This window comes from Chrysochloris asiatica, unplaced genomic scaffold (assembly GCF_000296735.1).
Source record: "Chrysochloris asiatica unplaced genomic scaffold, ChrAsi1.0 scaffold00025, whole genome shotgun sequence".
NCBI classification, from domain to species: Eukaryota; Metazoa; Chordata; class Mammalia; order Afrosoricida; family Chrysochloridae; genus Chrysochloris; species Chrysochloris asiatica.
Window position 1 is genome coordinate 2,794,007 of NW_006408543.1, and position 20,092 is coordinate 2,814,098.

The 20,092-nt window shown below is 45.3% G+C and overlaps 1 protein-coding gene across 1 annotated transcript in view; it reads left to right on the forward strand.

Annotated features, from left to right (window-relative positions):
• AK7 (adenylate kinase 7) overlaps nt 1–19,175 on the forward strand; it is an 86,882-nt gene extending 67,707 nt beyond the window's left edge. The window contains exons 13-18 of the mRNA XM_006839511.1: nt 6,594–6,722; nt 7,202–7,270; nt 14,194–14,391; nt 15,922–16,142; nt 18,675–18,833; nt 19,137–19,175. Of these exons, the coding sequence (XP_006839574.1) occupies nt 6,594–6,722; nt 7,202–7,270; nt 14,194–14,391; nt 15,922–16,142; nt 18,675–18,833; nt 19,137–19,175 (815 nt within the window). The remainder of the gene's footprint in view (nt 1–6,593; nt 6,723–7,201; nt 7,271–14,193; nt 14,392–15,921; nt 16,143–18,674; nt 18,834–19,136) is intronic.
• The last annotated feature ends 917 nt before the right edge of the window (nt 19,176–20,092 follow it).

The following is a 20,092-nucleotide window of genomic DNA, read 5'->3' on the forward strand; positions in this document are numbered from 1 at the left end:
CAGCGGATCTGATGCTGGCGAGGACGATGCACAACCAGGCACTAGCTCCCTCTGTCTCACAGGAGGTCCTCGGGGTTAGCAGACTCAGCCACAGCTGGAGCAGCTCCCAGGAACTGCTGATCGCTTCCCTTTCTTGCTCACGGAAGCCGTGAGTGGCCAAACTCAGTGCCTGGAAGACGCCAAGGGGTGCATTGAGGGGGATCACGGCTGAAAGGTGAATTCCCTTAATGAGAAGTAAAAACTGACTACTCAGGCGAAGCTAGTCTTCCAGTTCCAGTGAATCCCTTGACATTTTAAATTTGGGCTTTATTATTATTCAGCTCTGATAGCGTAGTGGTTACGAATCAGGCTGCAAACCTTAAGGTCAGCAGTTTGAAACTACCAGCTTTTCTGCGGGAGAAAGATGAGGCTTTCTGCTCCCATAAAGATTTCCAGCTTCGGAAACCCTGTCCAGCATCGCTATGAATCGGAACTGACTTCACGGCACATAATAACAACATCCTTATTTTGCCACTGTGAACCTGCTAGGAATTTATGTAAAGCCATTTCTAGAGGCTTCATTATGTTCAGTTACACCTGTGAGTCTTTTCTTGGCGCTGCCATAAGACTTAAATTTCTGTACAATACCATTATGTTCTCAACAAGTGACCGTGTGAGGATCAGTGTGACAGTAGAAAGCAGAGGTGTTTTCCTGAGCTCACTGTATTTTCATCACTAGAGTGAACCAAAGAGGAGTGTACCTAGTGGTGTCCAGCCACCAGGACCAGCTGCTCCCAAAGGAAGCACAATACAGGGTCTGGAGAGATGGAGGAAAATGTGGACCAAAACTCCGAATCATAAAAAGGAACAGGTTTACTGACTGGATAGAGAGAGACAGGTGGAACCCCCTAGACTTACTCACCCTTTACACCTGGAACTAAGCTCATCTCATGGCTTCATTTTAGGCTAAACAATAGATAGGTCTATAAGTTGAACGGAGCCCTGGTGGAGTGCTCTGGGATAAGGCACTGGATCACAAGGTCGGTTTGAACTACAAGGTCAGCAGTTCAAATTCACCAGCCACTCCTCAGAAACCATATACAGAGTTGCTATGAGTCAGAACCGACTCAACAACACACCAACAACAACCACATAGGTTGAACAGCAACACAAGGAAAGAACACTCACGTTAGAACCAACCATTTGAGATCAAAAGAGCAGCCTTTACCTACAGACAGAGTTCAGAAGGGTTAGGAAAGAAGGAGGAATGGAAGTGGGAAACAGGGAGCTGGACCAATGACGTCATGTTGTGGGGGATGCAATCAATGTCACGAAACAAGATGTGTCTGAATTGTTGGTTGGAAAAATGGACCTTCTCTGTAAACAGTCACCAATTAATTCACAATACGAAGTGGGTTTTTGTCTTGAGTTTTGTTTTGTTTTCAAAGAGGAGTGTGTGGCCCCAAACTACTTAGTTTACATAATCGGCTCACTGATAAAGAAGCCAAAAGTATTCACGTTCCTTATCCCCGGAAATGGCTTTGGAGATCCATTTCTCACACTTGCCAAACTCACATTTGAGTGGATGTGCAGATTAAGCAATATGAGACAGGGCTTTGTCTTCACGATTGTGGCCCATTATTTTTTTATTTAACTTCTATTTTGATTTGGGTGAAAGTTTGTAGAGCAAATTAATTTTGCATTCAACAGTTCAAACACATTTTATTCCATGACATTGATTGCAACCCCACAATGTGAGCGCTCTCTTCCCACTTCCTCCCTGGGTTTCCATGTGTGCTTCTCTCCTACCCCTCTCTGCCTTCTGAGCTTTATCTCTGAGCAAATGCTGCCCTCTTGTTCTGTATGGTTGAATGTTGGAAGGGTGTGTGCCTCCCTGGTGTAATTGTGCACCCTCTAGGCCTGAAGCTGTTTGATAATCTTGGTTAAGTTCTCAATGACTATTGTGGGCAAGCTGCATCCTGTTGGCATTCAACCACTGTGCTGAGTTTAGACACAATGCCTCCCTCCTCAATGCTGTTGCTGTTAAGTGCTGTGGAATCTATTCTGACTCAGAGCCACCCAAGATAGGGTTTCTGAGGAGCAGCTGGTGGATTTTAACCTGCAACCTTGTGATTAGTAGTCCAGTGCTTATCTTAGAGTGCCACACCAGGATTCCTCTTTCCTTAATCTCTCCCTGTCTGGGCCTGAGAGAAAACTGTCCAGGGGGGCCACAAGGGGATGTGTCCACTGAAAAAGAAAGGCCATTGGAGGGGTGAACTCTTTCCTGCAGCTTATAAGGAGAACAGCACCTCAGGACCACAGTCTTGGGGACATAAAGTCAGCTGGTGTAACAGGACACAAAGACAATGCTCTGCATCCTACTTTAGTGAGCAGTGACTTGGGTTTTAGAAGCTTTTGAGTGACCATCTAAGGTGCAACTATTGGTCTCTCCCCATCCGGAGCAAAAAAGAATGAAGAAAACAAAAGACACAAGAAACAACTGGTTAAAGGACTAATGGACCACATGAAACTCAGTCTCCACCACCCTGAGACCAGAAGAACTAGATGGTGCCCAGCTTCCACGGCTCAGAAAGGGAGCACGATAGAAGGTTCCTGGGTAGAATGGGAGAAAAATATGGGGAAAAACACCTTAAAATAGCAACAACAACAACAATAACAAAAACATCTGGTTCACTGGTCTGATGGATACAGGTGGAACCCCTGAGACTATGGCCTTTAATCACTCTTCAGACCTGGAGCTGAACTCACCATCAGGGACCAACTTCCAGCCAAACGATAGCCAGGACTATGAAGTCAACAGTAAGACTAGGGAGTACACGGTCCTTAGAAACAAAGGGCAGCATTGCCAAGAGATGAGACTCAGAAGCCTGGTAGGGAGAGGAAACGAGGGGAAATAGCACCAGTAAAACCAGGGAGGTATGGGCTGCGTGCCGTCACATTGTGGGAGTTACCATTGACGTCACAAAATAAAATGTGTATAAATTATTGGATGGAAAACCAGTTTACTCTGGAAACTTTCACCCAAATCACAATAAAAAGTTTAAAAAGTAACAAGAGAGAGAAGAGGCTGTGAAGGCCAGATGAACCTTGGAATTCAATGCGCAAACTTCGTTGAGCGTGTATGACACACAAATATTTTTCTGTTGTTGTTACGTGCCATTGGCTCTGACTCATAGCAACCCTGTGCACACCAGAATAGAGCACTGTCTGAGCCTCCACCAGCCTCACAGCCATTGCTAATTTGAGCCCAGTGTTGTAGCTACTGTGCCATTCCACATAATTTGAGGTCTTCCTCTTTTTCCTTGACCCTCGACTTTCCCAAACATGATGGCCTTTACCAAGAGCTGGTCCCTCCTGATAACCTATCCAAAGTACATGAGATCAAGTCTCACCACCCTATCTTCTAATAGGTACTGACTGCACTTCTTCCTACACAAATCTGTTTGTTCTCCATCGCACTTAACAACATTCTTCTCCAACACCATGACTCAAATGCATCTCTTCATCTATGGTCTTCCTTATTCACTGTCCAATTTTCACAAGCATATGAAGCTATGGAAAATACCATGGCTTGGGTCAGGTACACTTTATTCTCAAAGTGACACCTCTGCACTTTAACACTTTAAAGAGGTCTTGTGTAGCAAATTTGCCTAAAGCAATCAGTCCTTGGATTTCTTGACTCCTGCTTCCATGAATATTGATTGTTGATTTAAGCAAAATGAAATCTTTGACAAGTTCAACATTTTTCTCTGTTTACCATGACACTATTTATTGGTCTGGGTATGAGGATTTTTGTTTTCTTCACACTGAGGTGCAATCCATACTAAAGGCTGTTGTCTTTGATCTTCATGAGCAAACAAAATTTTGTCTTCTGCATGTTACAGATTGCTAATGAACCTTCTTCCAATCCTGATAGTATGTTCTTCTTCATATAGCCCAACTTCTTGGACTATCTGCTCAGCATACAAATTGAATAAGTGTGTTGGAAGGATACAACCCTAATTTTAAAGCAGTTTTGAAGCCATTGAGTATCTAACTTCAGACCTTTGCACATTTTATTATAATTTGTCACTTTGACTTCTGTTCAAACAGTTGCCTCTTGGTCTATGTACAAATATCACATGAATCCAATGGACTCTTCTGGAATTCCCATTCTTTGCAATGTTAACCATACTATGTTATGATGCACACAGAGGAATGTCTTTGCATGGCCAATAAAACACAAGTAAACACCTTTCTGGTATTTCTGCGTTCAGCCAAGCTCGATCTGATGTCAGCAATGGTAGCCTTTGTCTGATGTCCTCTTCTGAATCTAGCTTGAAATTCTAGCAGCTCCCTGTTGATGTGCTGCTGCAATTGCTATATATATATATATTTTTTTTTTTAAGTTTTTATTGTGAATTTAGTGAAAGTTTACAGGGCAGATCATGAGTTTTACATTCTACAAATCATATACTTTGTTTCATGACAATGTTTATAATCCCCTCCATGGACCATCAGCTAACAGTATTTCTCTGTATTCATTTTAGCTCTTTTTTTTTTTTAAACATTCAGGCATATATAATAATTTACACCACATTCAAGGGCACATTCTGTAAGTCTGCCTCCTGGCCACCAGCTCTCAGTCCCTCTCTTTTCATGAATCTAGACTCCTCAGCTGCTCCCTCTCTCCATGTCCCCACCTCTGCCTCCATCTCTGGTGTTGTTGCTTCTCTGGATAAGGTCCCACACTCCGCTTTTGCTCTTCTCCCTTGATGGTCCTAGGGTTCTGGACTGTAAGATTAGCTACTCCCCTGTTTTTGTTACATAGCTTCTACCTTTACAATTGTGACCATCGCGGCAATTGCTTTTTAATTATCTTCAGCAAAATTTTGCTTGCATGTGATATTAATGATATTGTCCAATAATTTCTGCATTCTGTTGGGTCACCTTTCTTTGGAATGGGCACAAATATGGATGTCTTCCAGTCTGTTCACCAGATAGCTGTCCTTGAAATTTCTTGACATTGGGTACCTCCAGTTTGTTGAAATATTTCAATTCCATCAATTCCGGAAGCCTTTTTTGTGGCTAGGGCCTTGTACTTCTTTCAATCCCATCAGTTCTTGATCAAATGCTAGGTCCTGAAATGGCTGAATGTCAACCAGTTCTTTTTAGTAGGGTGACTCAATATTTCTTCTACTTTCTTTCTTCTTTTTCTTTTTTTAATGTTTTATTGTAAATTATGTGATAGTTTACATGGGAGAACATTAGCTTTACATTCATCTTATTATACTTTGTTGATAGATAAGTGATTACTGGCAAGTTTACAGCCAAGAAAATGCTAGGGGACTTTAATAAAATAGATCATGCTGTTTTGGAAAAATTAATGTAGAGGATGTGCTCAAACCCAAACTGACCAAGTAGAGAATGTGTTGGTTGTTGAATACCGGGGGTTGCCATGAATCTGATTCCACACACTAACAGCAGGAACCACGTGAGGATTATACAGATTTACTACAAAAACAAAGTGAAGAAACGCCTACAGACACAGGTGGAAGCACTCTGGAAGGTCTTGGTTTATTCCTTATTCAAAGGCACCCAGAAGTTGTTCTCCTGGAAGGTTTGAATGGATACTTAGCTGTTGTTTTCCTACTCTGCCATGATTAAAAACTAATGAGATACCTTCAAATAACAAATTTCTCACATAAGGGACCTGAGGGCACAGTGGTTAAAGTAATAAACTGCTAACCAAAAGGCTGGTAGTTCAAACCTATCAGGCATGCCCTGTAAGGACCAAACTGATTTTACCTGATTTTGCCTACCTAGAGACTGCTTGACTAAACTCTAGTCAGGCTCAGGAAAGCATTTTAAATAGACAAGGCCTCAGTTTTTAGTTCCCTCCAGAGAAAAGGTCAATCTCCATTCTGTACATTAGCCTGAACACGTCCTCTAGCTCCAAGAAAATGATATATGTATAAATAGCCAGGCAGCTCAAGGCCAGAGGCCAGATATTTTCCTTTACCCTAGCCTAAGAACAAAGACCACCAGTCCTGACCAATTAAACTGTAACATCTCATAGTTTGCCAATTGTTAACCAATCCAAAGATTGTAAAGCTGAGAAACCTGAGCTGTTTGAAAACTCTATAAAAACCCTACAGACAATGAATTCAGGGCTCTTTCCCTATTCCGCTGCATAGGGTAAGGTTAGAGACCTGGCTCGAGCTTGAATAAATTACCCTTATGTATTTGCCCTTATGTATTTGCATCGGTACACGGCTCCTGGGTGGTCTTTGGGGACCCCGAATTCTGGGCATAACAGCCTGAAGGAGAAAGAAATGACAGTCTGTTTCCATAAAGATTGGAAGCCTTGGAAACCCTCCGGGGCTGGGCTGGGCTGGCCCACGGGATTCCCTCCGGGACTGGGCTGGGCTGGCCCACAGGATTCCTATGAGTTGGAGTTGTCTCAACATCAGTGGGTTGGGTCGGGTTTTTCAGGGTGAAATGAGGGATTTTCAATGACAATTTTGACGACACACTAACTATTAAGATAACTGTCTAAAGTAACCCCTTTGTCAAATGTGGCCCCACAGTAATCTCTTTTTTCTCCTTGTTAGGTCGACTAGACGACCAATACATAATTAGATTTATGAAAGAAAAGCTAAAATCTATGCCTTGTAGGAATCAAGGTTACATTTTGGATGGTTACCCCAAGACCTATGATCAAGCAAAAGACTTGTTCAGTCGTAAGTTTGAGTTTTCCTTTTTATTTTCCATGTTTATATCCAGGCAAAGGGGGCCTGGTGGCACAGTGTCTAATAAACACTCGGTTACTGTCAGGAAGGTCAGCAGTTCAAACCCACCAGTCACTTTGTGGAAGAAGGATGTGGCCCTCAGCTTCCATACAGAGGCTAACCTTGGCATACCATGGGGCATCGCTGCCTGTAAGGTCACTATGAATTGCACCCCACTCAGCGGTATTGGGTTGGGTTTTGGTTTTACTTCCAGGTTCTTCAAAGAAATAGTCACCCAGTTAAAACAAAAAAAAAGCCCCAAAACCAGGGAGACTATTTATTTCTCAAATCCATGCTTCCCTGTGTATGGCACCGATCTGCCTTCATTCGTGACTGACTGCTTGTTAAAATAGTTGAGTCTGGGGGGAGCTAGGCACAGCAGCAGTATGCTAATAAATATCCCAATGTGTGCTCTGCTTTGCTTTCCGTAGAAGATGATGATGAAGAGGAAGAAGAAATCAGAGGCAAAATGTTCCCCTTTGATAAATTAATCATACCCGGTAAGTTAAAAATATTTCTCCAAGATTATATTTAAAGGAATGTTATTCAATATCTCTTTGGTACCTTAACAGGCTTTTTAAAGTTTTATGAAATAGCTCATCCTGCCTTCAGAAAACTGAATGTACAGGCTGTGCTCGAACACAAACCAACCAGCTAGAGAATATGTTGGCGGTTGAGCACTAGAGGTTTGGACGTACTGTAATTGTATAAATTCCTTTGAGAACAGCATCCTCGCCTGTAGCAAAGCAAAACATTGAGGGTGTTGTGACTTCTAAGAGCGTCTGCAAGGCCACCAAGACTGCCTCCCCTTAGTTCCTTCTGGGTTAGGTATTAGCTGTACCCTCATCCTTTCCAGAAGGTACCCGGAGTCTTGAACTGAGATTGGGCAGGTGAAGAGCTTTCCCGTTAGTTCCCAGTTGGCGCTGTAACGTGTTTTCATACAGAGCTCTCACGTTGCGTTCCTGAAAGGAAACACAGACAACTAGTTCCACTCAATCAGATGGGCCAAGTTACTTAAAACAGGCATTTCCTGTGACCTTGCCGTGAACTTTCCAAAGAAGTTGTTGTTTTGTGTTGTGTTTTTTTTTTTCAGCCAGTTTGCGTGAAGCTTTAATCATAAACCAAAAAACAAACCCACTACCGCTGAGTCAATTCCAACCCCTGGTAACCCTGTGTAGGGGTGTTGAGGCTGTCGATCTTGATGGGAGCAGGAAGCCTCATCTTTTACCCTCAGAGCTGCTGGTGGATTTGAACTGCTGACCTTGTGAGTAGCAGCCCGTGGCTTAATCACAGGGGGTATGGCAGATACAGGACCACGTCCTCTCAGCCTCTCAATACAAGGCCATAACTTGAAGTACCCCCTGACTTTTGTCGACGCTCCCAGCGGAGGCAGTAATTCTTTCTCCTCTTGGTCCCGGTGCCTGGCAGAGAAGCTTCTAGAAGCAGCGCCCACCAGAGAGCTGTCCTCCTCAGGGATGGGTGTTTGTTGTCTTCCCGGAGGCACTGAAACCTGTGACAGAGACACAAGACACTGAAGAGATGAGTTGCCTCCGGTTTCCCATTAACTTAGACAGTCTTTCTCAGGAAATGAGTCCAAAAACTGAAGTGAATGTGTCTGAGTAACCAGCTAGTGCCCAGTTTTGAGACCCGAACACTTCTGAACAATGTCTGTTGCACACTGCATGGTAAAGGTCATCGGCAGCTGAGGGGACTGGAGAAGATTCAGCTTCAGGAACCACAAGAACAAATAAAACAGACTCCATAGCACATGAGGACAGACAACAAGATGGGCTGTTGAGAGTTTTCAGCAGCCCTAAGAGGCTAGAATAATGCCCCACCTCCCAGATCCAGAAACATGCTCAAGTCCATTCTACTGGTTGTTGTGAAGTGCCGTCCAGTCTGTCTAAGGTTTCTGAGGAGCGGCTGGTGGGTCTGAACCTTGTGGTTCAAATCAACCTCGTGGTCGACTGCTTATCCTACACTGCCACACCAGGACTCCCACTCTGCTGGTAGATGGCAGGATTTCCATCTCAACTCCCTTGCCAGCAAAACCAGAAGTAATTCAGACTCCCCTAAAGAGCCCTGGGGAGGGTGGTGGCTCCATGCAATAAGCACTGGACTGCAAACCACATGGTCAACTGTTCTAGCCTGCCAGCCGCTCTGCAGAAGAAAGATGAGGCTTTCTTCTCCCACAAAGATTTTTTAAAGTCTCAGAACCCCTAAACAGTGTCACTGTGAGTCAGAACCTTCTCGATGACACTTAACAACAACAGGGAGCCCTGGCAGTGCTGTGGGTTGGGTGTTGGGCTTCTGTCCTTAAGGTCGGCAGTTCAAACCCACCAGCTGATCCCAGGGAGAAAGATTTAGAGTCTGAGAACCCTTAGAGTCACTGGGAGTGGGAACCAACTTCATGGCAGTGGGTTTTGGTTTGTTTTTTCTCTGTAAGATACATACTCCCATCACGTAGAGTCCAACTCATCATTACCCTGAAAGACAGAATGGAACTCTGATGAAGATGAAAGAGCACAGCCTTCGGTATGGGTTACTCCTCAACATGAAGAAAACAAACATCCTCACCTCCGGACCAATAACTGACATCCATATCAATGGAGAAAAGATGGACGTTGTCAAGGACTCATTTTGCTCGGATCAACCATCAACACTCATGGAAGCAGCAGTCAAGAAATCAAACAACGTAATGCATTAGGCAAATCTGCTGCACAAGACCTTTTTAAAGTGTTGAAGAGCAAAGAAGTCAGCTTGAGGAGTAAGGTGTGCCTGACCCAAACCATGGTATTTTCAATAACCTCATATGCGTGTGAAAGCTGGACACTGAATAAGGAAGACCATAGAAGAATTGATGCCTTTGAGTTATGGTGTTGGAGGAGAATATTGAAAGTGCCACGGGCTGCCAAAAGAACAAACAGATCTGTGTTGGAAGAAGTACAGCCAGAGTGCTCCTTGGAGAGAGACCACGATGGCCAGACTTTGTCTCTCATACTTGGGACATACTGTCACAAGGGGACCAGTCGCTGGAGAAGGATATGTTTGGTAAGGTGGAGGGTCAGAGAAAGAGAGGAAGACCCCCCAACGAGATGGATTGGCCAAGTGGCAGCATCAATGGGCTCAAACATAGCAACGATTGTGAGGTTGGCCTAGGATCAGGCAGTGTTTCGTTTGTTGTGCATAGGATCTCTGTGAGTTGGTACTGACTCGATGACACCTAACAACAACAACAACAACAAGGCTGTAAATCTCTACAGAAGCAGACTACATGTCTTTCTCCTGTGAAGCAGCTGGTGGGTCCAACCAGCGACCTTTGGGTTAGCAGGTATGTCCTTTAACCTCTGCGCCACCAAGGCTCTTTAGTCTATAAGGTTGTTGTGGTTAATTGCCGTCGACTCAGTTTCGATTCATAGCAAACCTATATAGGGTTTTCTGAGGAGCAGTTGGTGGATTTGAACTGCCGACCTTGTGGTTCTACATCTTGAAACCACAGAGATAAGAGGATGAGTGCTGCTCAATCACTGCCCACAGGCCCGCCCTGTCTCTCTTGGACACAATCCAAAAACCTGCCTAAAGTGTAGTTTCGTCTGTTTTCAGTAGATAATGCTTTTGATTCCCAGAAATTGTCGTTACTCCCTTTACTCTCCTTCTGAGAGAGACATTAGCAGACCCATGCTTTGGGAATGTTTGTCCTAGTTGGCAGGTCTTTCATTGATAAATGATTGTATTTGACCGCTGACGTAATCCTGCGTCCAGTTTGATCCCTTCCAGATCTTGTAGTTGAAAGAGACAAGTGTGGAGTTGTACCTACCTGTTGAATATGGAAAATTTGAAAAACAGAGACTGCCAAGTGACTCGTGATAATCAAAGACAGTGACCTCTTTGTTAGGGACAATCTGACCAAGCAGAAATTACATGATGTCCACAGTTAGCCAAGACAATGACAGCTGACCTTCAGAATAATGATCTGGGAACACTGCAAGATTTTGAAGTTCACTCCAAATTTTACAGGCAAAAAGACCTTTTTAAAATAAAAAAAATAACTATAGTATCATTCTGCTTGTTGGCTGGGTGTATGTTGTAAAGTCGGTTCCGACTCCTAGCGATCTTGTAAAGGGTTTCCGAGGCTGTAAATCATTACAGGAGCCGAAAGCCTCATCTTTCTCCTGCATACTATCATTCATTCATTATATTAATGTTCTCTAAAAATAGGAAAACCAAGTATGCCATTCACTCAGTATCCACAACATTAGATGATCTCCCAGCCACTCTGGAAAAAAAAATACTACATTTTCAAATCCCTAGATTATTAATGAAGTTCTGGTGGTACAGTGGGTTCAGCGCTTAACTGCCAACCAAAAGGTCAGTGATTTGAATTGAACCCACCTGCCACTCTGCAGGCCCCTAATGAAGCAGTCTCCTTCTGTAACAATTTAATCTTCGAAACCCCAGGGAGTAGCTTTGCTCTATCCCAGAATCAACTGGAAGGTAGTGGCTGGGTAGACTTGTCACAGAATTCTTGAGTTCTCATCTCCATGCCAGACATCAGGGGTTATAAATCAACTCAGTTTCCAGTAAATTTATTCACATAATTTAGATCTACGTAGTGTACCTTTGACTAGGAGGCCGGGTGGTGGTGTAGTGGGTTATACTTTGGGGTATTAAACATGGGAGCAGTGATTCAAATCCACCATCTGCTCTTCTGGAAAAAGATGAGGATTTCTGATACAGGATCACTATGAGTCGGGAGCGACTCAATGGCATGCAACTACTATTATTTTGTAATCCAGAGCTCTGCATTTCTTTTCCTTCCTCTTCAACACTCATAAAACCAAAAGGGTCCAAGATGAGCAAGGCTGAAATCTGTCAGAATAGTGGTGGTATAGGACAGCGATGAAGAATGTCTTCCACAAGGTCAGCAAATGCCTGAGCCGACACGTTAACCGACAACAACCAACTCCACAGTTCGGTCAGCCTCTGTCTTCATGATAAACACACAGAATTCACTTGTGTTCTGTGCACCCTGGGGCCATGTCCGGCCTGCGCTCTCCCCAGCACATTGACTTGCCTCCTAGTGAAGCAATGGGTTAAGTGCTGAGCTTCAAACCTCAAGGGTGGTGGTTCAAACCTACCAGCCGCTTCTCAGGAGAAAGATGAGACTTTGTGCCCTCGTCAGGAGTCTCAGCTCCACTCTGCCCTGTTGGTCTCTATGAAGACAGGTGACTTGATGGCACTGGTGGGGCTCCTCTTAGACCACTGCTGAATTGCGGCCGTTAACTTGATTCCAACTCACAATGACCCTGTAGAGGATTTCCGGGACTGCAAGTCTTACAGGAGCAGAAAGCTTCACCTTTCTGGTAGGTTTGAACTGTTGACTTTGTGGTTAGCAGTCCAGTGCTTATCCTACAGCACCACCATGGCTTCTAAATCATGAGGGTCTAGGCACCACTGGGATTCGAACCCAGGATCTTCTGGTTACTGTGGTGATGGTTGGTTCCAACTCATAGTGATCCTGTATAGGGTTTCCAGGGCTGTAAATCTTTTCAGGAGCAGAAAGCTTCACCTTTCACCCACAGTAGATTTCTCCAGCTGGTGGATTCGAACTGCTGAACATGAGGTTAGCAGTCCAACACTCAGGGCTCCTTCAAGTAAGACCATTGGGATGCAAATGACATTGTTATGTGGTGAACCGCTGCAATCTTAGAGTGGAAATTTGATCATTTCCAAGCTTTGACAGGTTCTTGTTGGTAGCAAATTACCCGTGACCCCACTGACTGATTCAGTTGTTGAGAACGGAACAGTGTTGTCTGAAACTAGCAACTCTCACTGGAGAAATCATTTCACGGATCGGCACTTCAGTCAGTCAACAGATGTCAATCATGAACTTCATTCTGCAAGCTCCAGCAATCACTGTTTTCACAGCTTAAAAGGGAACCGCAGGTGGGTAAGACAAGGCCTGTCCTTCCTGTGACCCACGTCTCAGACGCTTGTTTGGGGAGGGCCGACCGTGTGGTGGCAAACACAGGTGTCTGCTCAGCACTAAGGGAGGGAGGAGCTGTTGGCACATGAAAATCCCTGAGGGAGGGTCCATGTCCAGGCGCTGGGCAGTCCAGACAGCAGGCACATTGCTCAGAGCCACTGGTCTCAGTGGGAACCTGTGATTTCGCGTGGGAAGAGGCAAGCTGAGGATTGGCGGCACAGCTGCTAATGTCATGGGGTTAATTTTATTAAAAGGAAGGGAAGACAGAAGGGAGGGAAGAGAGAAAAATGAATAAAGATTACACAAAATGTACAAAACTCAAAGTTGGTTGAGTATCACAGGCATCACATGGCAGGCTCTGGAAATGCTGGTGGTTTGGGGGCATTTATCTCCCTGAGAAAGGCACTCTGGTAGGGCAGATTACCAGCTGAGCTGCTAATTGCAAAGCCCGCAATTCAAATCTGCAAGTCGCTCCTCAGGAGAAAGATGAGGCTTTCTGCTCCCGTCAAGATCTACCGCCTCCGAAACCCTATACAGGGTCATCTGTGTTGGAAGAAGTGCAGCCAGGGAGCTCCTTAGAGGCCAAGATGTCTAAACTTCATCTCTCATACTTCCGACATATTGTCAGGAGGGACCAGTTGCTGGAGAAGAATATCATGTTTGGTAAAGTGGAGGGTCAGAGAAAAAGAGGAAGACCCCCCAACCAGATGGATTGACAGAGCGGCAGCATCAATGGGCTGAAGCGTGGCAACAACTGTGAAGTAGGCCCAGGACTAGGCAGTGTTTCGTTCTGTTGTGCATAAGGTTGCTATGAGTCAGTACCAACTGGATGGCACCTAACAACAACAACAACGAGTCAGAAGTGATTTGATGGCACACCACCACCGACACCAACACCACCACCCCCCTCTGATGAAGGAGTCCTGATGGCACCGTGGGTTAAGCATTGAGCTACTAACTGAAAGGTCAGCAGTTCAAACCCACCTGTCACTGTGTAGGAGAGGTCTGCCTCTGTAAAGATATCTAGCCTCCGATCCGCCGTGGCAGATCCCTCCTGCCCTATGGGGGCGCTAGGAATCAGAATCCACTCGTCTGCAGTGGGTTTGTGTTGGAGTTTGCTTATCCTCCACAAGAGGGCACGGGTAAGCTCCCCCTCTTCCATGGAGACCTGCTTCCTGTCCCGGCCAAGGCACCTCATGTGCTGCTTCTGGGATGCTCAACAGGTTTCACTGGAGTTCCCAGATTAAGACAGACTAGGAAGAAAGACCTGGCGATCTATTTCTGAAAATCAGCCTAGGACGTCCAATCAACAATAGCCCTCCCGGAGAGGCAGTAGAAAGGCCGGTTGGACTGGCATTTGCAGCCCCATGATGTCCCCAGGGGGTCAACCTGTCAGTCTGTCACCGGGTCTAATCAGGAGCTTGTCCTTGCCCCCAGAGTTCGTGTGTGCGCTGGACGCCTCCGACGAGTTCCTGAAGGAGCGTGTGATGAACCTTCCCGAGACCTTCGTAGTGGGGACCCACTACACCCAGGACCGCTTCCTCCGGTCCCTTAGCAACTTCCGGGACATCAACACCGACGACGAGACCGTCTTCAACTACTTCGATGAGCTTGAAATTCACCCGATACCCATCGGTATGACCCAAACCCAGGGGAACGTGAATGTGAAAGCGTGCCTGTGTAAACAGGGAGCTGAGCAGACAGGACACCACTTCTGTTCCAGACAGACATGTGGCCTGAGTGTTTGATGGTGTCTTTGTATGAAAACACCTGGATTTACAGACAGGCCTCCATGCTGCCACCTCCCTGTCGTGTGCTTAGCAGACACTGCAGGTTTCACATGTTGACGGTCTGGGGCCATACTGTGAGGAACATGCCTGTTGGTGCCACGTTTCCATAGCTCCTGCTGGGTGCGTGCCTGTCACACAATGGCATCCACACACTATCGCAAGCTTTTTTCATCATCGTGCGATTGCACACTTCATGGACTAGCATCAGCGTCATTTTTATCTGCACCAGGAAACCCACCCCCATAAAAAAAGTGTGATTCGCTTTATTGAGACATTAACTTGCGGTCTGGAATAGAACCCTTGATGTCTTGAAGTGTGTCTGTATTATGAAGTCATATGCCGAATAGGTTTTAAAGATAAGAACCAGGCACTTCAAAGAGATGTCGTAACTTCAGGCTGCTTGGGTCTTGGGGACAGTGTTGTGTCTCCGGTTAAGCCTTGGGGGCACTTCACAGAGCCTCTGGGGGCCTTCAGAGCAGACCACTGTCCCCAAAGTCCCTCCGCCTTTGCTGTAGTGCAGGGCAGAGCTCGGGACACACCATGGGCCTGGTGGTCCCACTGATCAGTCCCAGATCTCAGCTCTCACAGTGGTGTCTATCCCCTGGACTTCTTTGATGGATTTTTGCATCCTGAGTCCTTCCTGCCTCTGGGTTTACAAGTTGCATCCACCTCAGCCACCCAGACAGGGCAGGGTGTGGACCCAGAAGGACCACAACTAGACAGGAGCCCTCCCTCCTTCCATGGCCCTCCTCTCTTCTTCCTTTCCTCCCTCCCACTCCCCACAGCCCCTTCCCTGCCATTACCTTTCCCCTCCCCTTCCTCATCCCTCTCTCCTCCCCTTCCTCCTCAGTCCCTTTATCCCTCCCTCCCTTCCTGCTCACTCTCCCTTGCTTGTCTGCTAATAGAAAGGTTGGAAGCAGTTCACATCCACCTAAAGGTGCCTCACAAGACAGGTCCCAGAAGAAACAGGGTTCTACTCTGTCACATGGGTTGTCATGAGTCAGAACCAGCCCAAGGTACTGTGGGCCCCACTGTAGTAGTAACCACCCTGTGAAGGAAACAAGGAGAAATAGATTGTTTCTGAGAGACCGCAGCCTTGCAAACCCTGTGGCACACAGGCCTCTACTGTGTCACATGGGTTGTCATGAGGCAGAGGTAGCTCCATGTACTGGGGGCACCATTACAGTAGTAACTACTAGATGGGGAGCCCTCTGTGTGGTCCAGGTGTGATCACAACTAGACAGGGAGCCCTGTGTGTGGTCCAGGTGTGACCACAACTAGACAGGGAGCCCTGTGTGGTTCAGGAGTGATACAGCTAGACAGGAAGCCCTGGAGCATGGATATGTCTTGACCTTGTCTCTCCTTGTGCTGGAAGATGTAGGGAAACTGGAAGATGTGCAGAACAGGCTCGCTATCAAGCAGCTCATCCGAGAGATCGGGGAGCCACGGAACTATGGTCTAACAGATGAAGAGAAGGCAGAGGAGGAACGCAGGGCTGCTGAGGAGCGGCTGGCCAAGGAGGCCGCTGAGGAGGCAGAACGTGAGCACAACGAGGCTGTGGAGCAGGCAGAGAAGATGGCGCGCTGGGAGGAGTGGGTGAGTGTGTGTGCGTGTGAGCACATGTGCGTGTCCATGCAATGGTAAGTCCAAGTGCAAGTGTGTGCACCTGTGTGTGTCTGAGTACATGTGTGAGGTATGTCAGTATGAGCGAGTGTGTGTAAGTACTGAGTGTGTGTGCGTGTGTAGTGTGTGTGTGTGTACTGTGTGGGCGTGTGTGTACTGTGTACTCTGTGTGACTATGTGTAGGTATCTGAGTGTGTGTGTGCCTGTATGTGTCTGTATACATGTGTGAGGTATGTCAGTATGAGCAAGTATGTGTGAGTGTGTGTGTGCTCTGTGTGTGTGTGCATGAGTGAGTGAATGTGGGTCAGTACTGAGTGTGTGTGCATATATAGTGTGTGTGAGTGTGTGTACTGTGTGGGTGTGTAGTATGTACTCTGTGTGTGTGTAGTGTGTACTCTGTGTGCATGTGTAGTGTGTGTGAATGTGTGTACTGTGTGGGTGTGTGTGTAGTGTATACTCTGTGTGTGTGACTGTGTGTAGGTATCTGAGTGTGTGTGTGCTACACATGTGTGTGTACTGTGTGTTTGTGAGTGTGTGTGTGTGAATGTGTAGTGTGTATACTCTGTGTGTGTATCTGAGTGTGTGTGACTGTGTGTATTTGTATGCGAGAGTATGTAGTGTGCGTGTGTACTCTGTATATATGTATCTGTGTGTGAGGGTGTCTGACTGTGTGTGTACTCTGTGTGCATGAGTATCTGAGTGTGAGTGTGGAGTGTGTGTGTATTGTGTGTGTGTGTGAGCACACATGTGTGTGTTTGGACTGCTCACCTTTCTCTAATTATTTTACCAGGCAAACTCTTGGTCAGGTAGCTTAATACAGATTTTGGGAATCAGCCTCGTGGGTTGTGAGGCAGGAGTTCAGCCCTGGGCTCTCCCTGATGTCCCAGTTGGACAGGTGGCTGGCTGGACAGTTGGACATGAGACCCACCCACACCACTGGGCTGCAAAGGTGGTTTCTTACCAGAAATTTGGGATTATTATTACTCCCTGCATAGAAGGGGCTGTACCACACCAGTACGCTCCAGACTTTACTGGGGCTAGCTTATATTCCTTTTTTTTTTGAACCTTTGCTCTATCTGTGTAGCTGGAAACTATTTTGTTTAAGAAGTGAAGGAGGCTTCCAGTTCACTGCTTTCTGCATGTCAGCTGTCTTAGCGCCATTCTGAGGGAAATTCCATCTCCCTCAGAATGTGGAAAACATTCTCTTATGTGTTTTATGTATTTTATTTTTGAACTTTTTATTATGAGCTGGATGAAGTTTTACAGAGCAGATTCCTTTTCCACTCAACAATTCAGACACATTTTGTTTCATCTCATTGATTGCAATCCCCCTCTCGGAACATCACTTCACCCCACTCCCTCCCGATTCCCAGTCCTCTTCCTTTCCTAACCCTTCTGAACTTTGTCTTTGTATAAATTCCACCCCTACCGACTCGACGGCACTTAACAACAACAACAACAATCACAAATGGTTGAATTCTGAGGTGTGTATACCTCACAAGTGTGGTTGTTCCCCTTCTAGACCTGCCTGTTGTTTAGCTGGATAGTGAACTGTGGGGGGGTGAGTTTAGTTCCAGACCTGAAGGGGGACTAAGAGCTGGAGTCTCAGGGGTTCCACCATCTCTATTTGCAGAAAATGAATGACAATCATTCTTCCCATCGCTAGTCCTCAGCTAGGTTCCATAATCCTTTGCAATTGGCCACACAAAACTCAGACAGCACACTCACAGTTAGGGGTTTATTAAGGAAATCAACAAGTTACAATTCAGGATGGAAAATGTTCAGGGCACAGTTCTTCCAGTCAGGACAGCCTCTCAGCCTTGTCCACAGGCCGTCCTCTCTCTTCCCGGGTGGACTGGACGTTGTTACAAAGCTTTTTTAGGGCTGATGATAAATGCCCCCAGGGCACTCCATTCCATCATAATAAACCTCACCCTGAAGGCACTTGGCTCAGTCTCTCAGTTTGACTCGTTCTGTGGGCTGGGAAGCCCCCCACTCAATCTCATGGCTGGCTCTCGGTTCTGCTCCTCTGCCCCTCCTCCAGCTTCACAGCTTCCTGTCCCTGGTCGGTTGAGGAGGGTCAGTGTACAGGGATCTCAGGCACCAAAGGCCACGCTCCATTCTTGGCTCCTCGTCTTTGATGGGACTGAGATCCCCCTCCCTGCTTCTGAGACAGCTCATTTTATGCCCACATTAGAGTTCACGTTTTTACCATCTCAATGAGTTCTGTTAACCACCACACTGAAATCCTATCATTCTATCAGCATCTTCTCCCACCTTCTTACTCAAGCCTAGCAGGGTAAAGATGTTTGGGGGGAGTTACAAAGACTGTATGTAACTAAGTGCACAGCACCCTCAGCCTAAAGCTGCTCTCTTGGCTGGTTTTGAGCTTTGTCCTACATTTTTCTCATAACCGTACCCTGCTCTAATGTGCTGGCTGGTGAGTTGTAGGCGAGTGTTCTCTTTGCTTTGACAGTGTGTTTGTCCCACTCTCGAATGTTCTAGAATAAGCGGCTAGAGGAAGTGAAGAGAGAAGAAAGAGAGTTACTGGAGGCCCAATCGGTCCCCCTGAGGAACTACTTGATGACTTATGTGATGCCCACCCTGATGCAAGGACTAAACGAGTGCTGTAAGGTCAGACCTGAGGACCCCGTGGACTTTCTGGTAAGAGGTGTAGGCTTTGGTGTGTGTGTTTTTTTGTTTTTTGTTTTTTTTTTTAAAAAAGCACATCAATTTGAAAACAAGATGAATCTAAACCAACAAAAAAACAGTTGACAGAAAGAGAAATCGTCTGTCTGATTATTTGGGAAAGAGCCTCCATGCCATTTACGGTTTTAATGAGATTTTTATTATTCATTAGGAAGTAAAGAAAGCTATATGGACTCTTATTTTTAAATGTTGAAGCATTAGTATTATAAATATATGACAAAGCTATCCATCAACTCTCTTTTCTTCTCTTAACCTTAGGCAGAATATCTCTTCAAGAACAATCCTGAAATGCAGTGAAAAACGTCAACATTTTGGCTTACCTACCTTTGCAGAGCTAGAGAGCAATATAACGTTGTGATCAGAAAATTTGCTTTAAATTTTTTTTCCCCGTTTTTCTTTTTCTTTAAGCTTCTGCAATCATTTATTGTATTCTGAGAATCATTATAAAAAGCCACCTGACAATGAATGACCATTTCATTAATACCATATTTGGAAGGCAAATTGATATCTGCGCGTAGATCACGGGACAAATACTGACTTAATATTTCATTCTGAGGTCACTTATAAGTATTCTGCACACTGATTGGATTTTCAGCAAGAAGAGCATCAGGCTACATATTTATCTGTAACATGTAGGCTCATGGATGTACATGATTTGTTATGGCCCCAATACCAAGGGTGGTACGATTGGAAATCAATTATGATGGCTTTGCTTTGTTGAATCACACTAAGCCAGACATGATAGTTTCCAAAAGATTGCTTTTTGAGTTTAGGGTGAGAATCCCATCTAATGAATCAGAAAGAATTGTAAATGTCTTGGTAGAAAAACTCATCTAACAGAATGAATACTTCTAACATTTTTAATAATTAGAGAGTTGCTGAGTATTTTTATCAAACTAGCTTTATCGTCTAGGCAGAAACTATGAATTCCTATACTCTTTCCGGTTCTGAAATTCCATAATTCCTAGGATTCGTTTAGGTATATTTTAATGACATATAAAAGACTCCACTCCTTTAAATTTATACACACATAGTATTTTTAAACAGATAACATACATACACTTGCAAAAATACCTTGGGGGAGGGTATGGTTGGCTAAAAGCAATGTATGACATGCAAGTGATTTGTGTAAAAATAACCTGATTGTAACTGACTTTTTAACTGCGGTGAAATACATATGACATGAAATTCCTGTGGTGACCATTTTCTAGTGG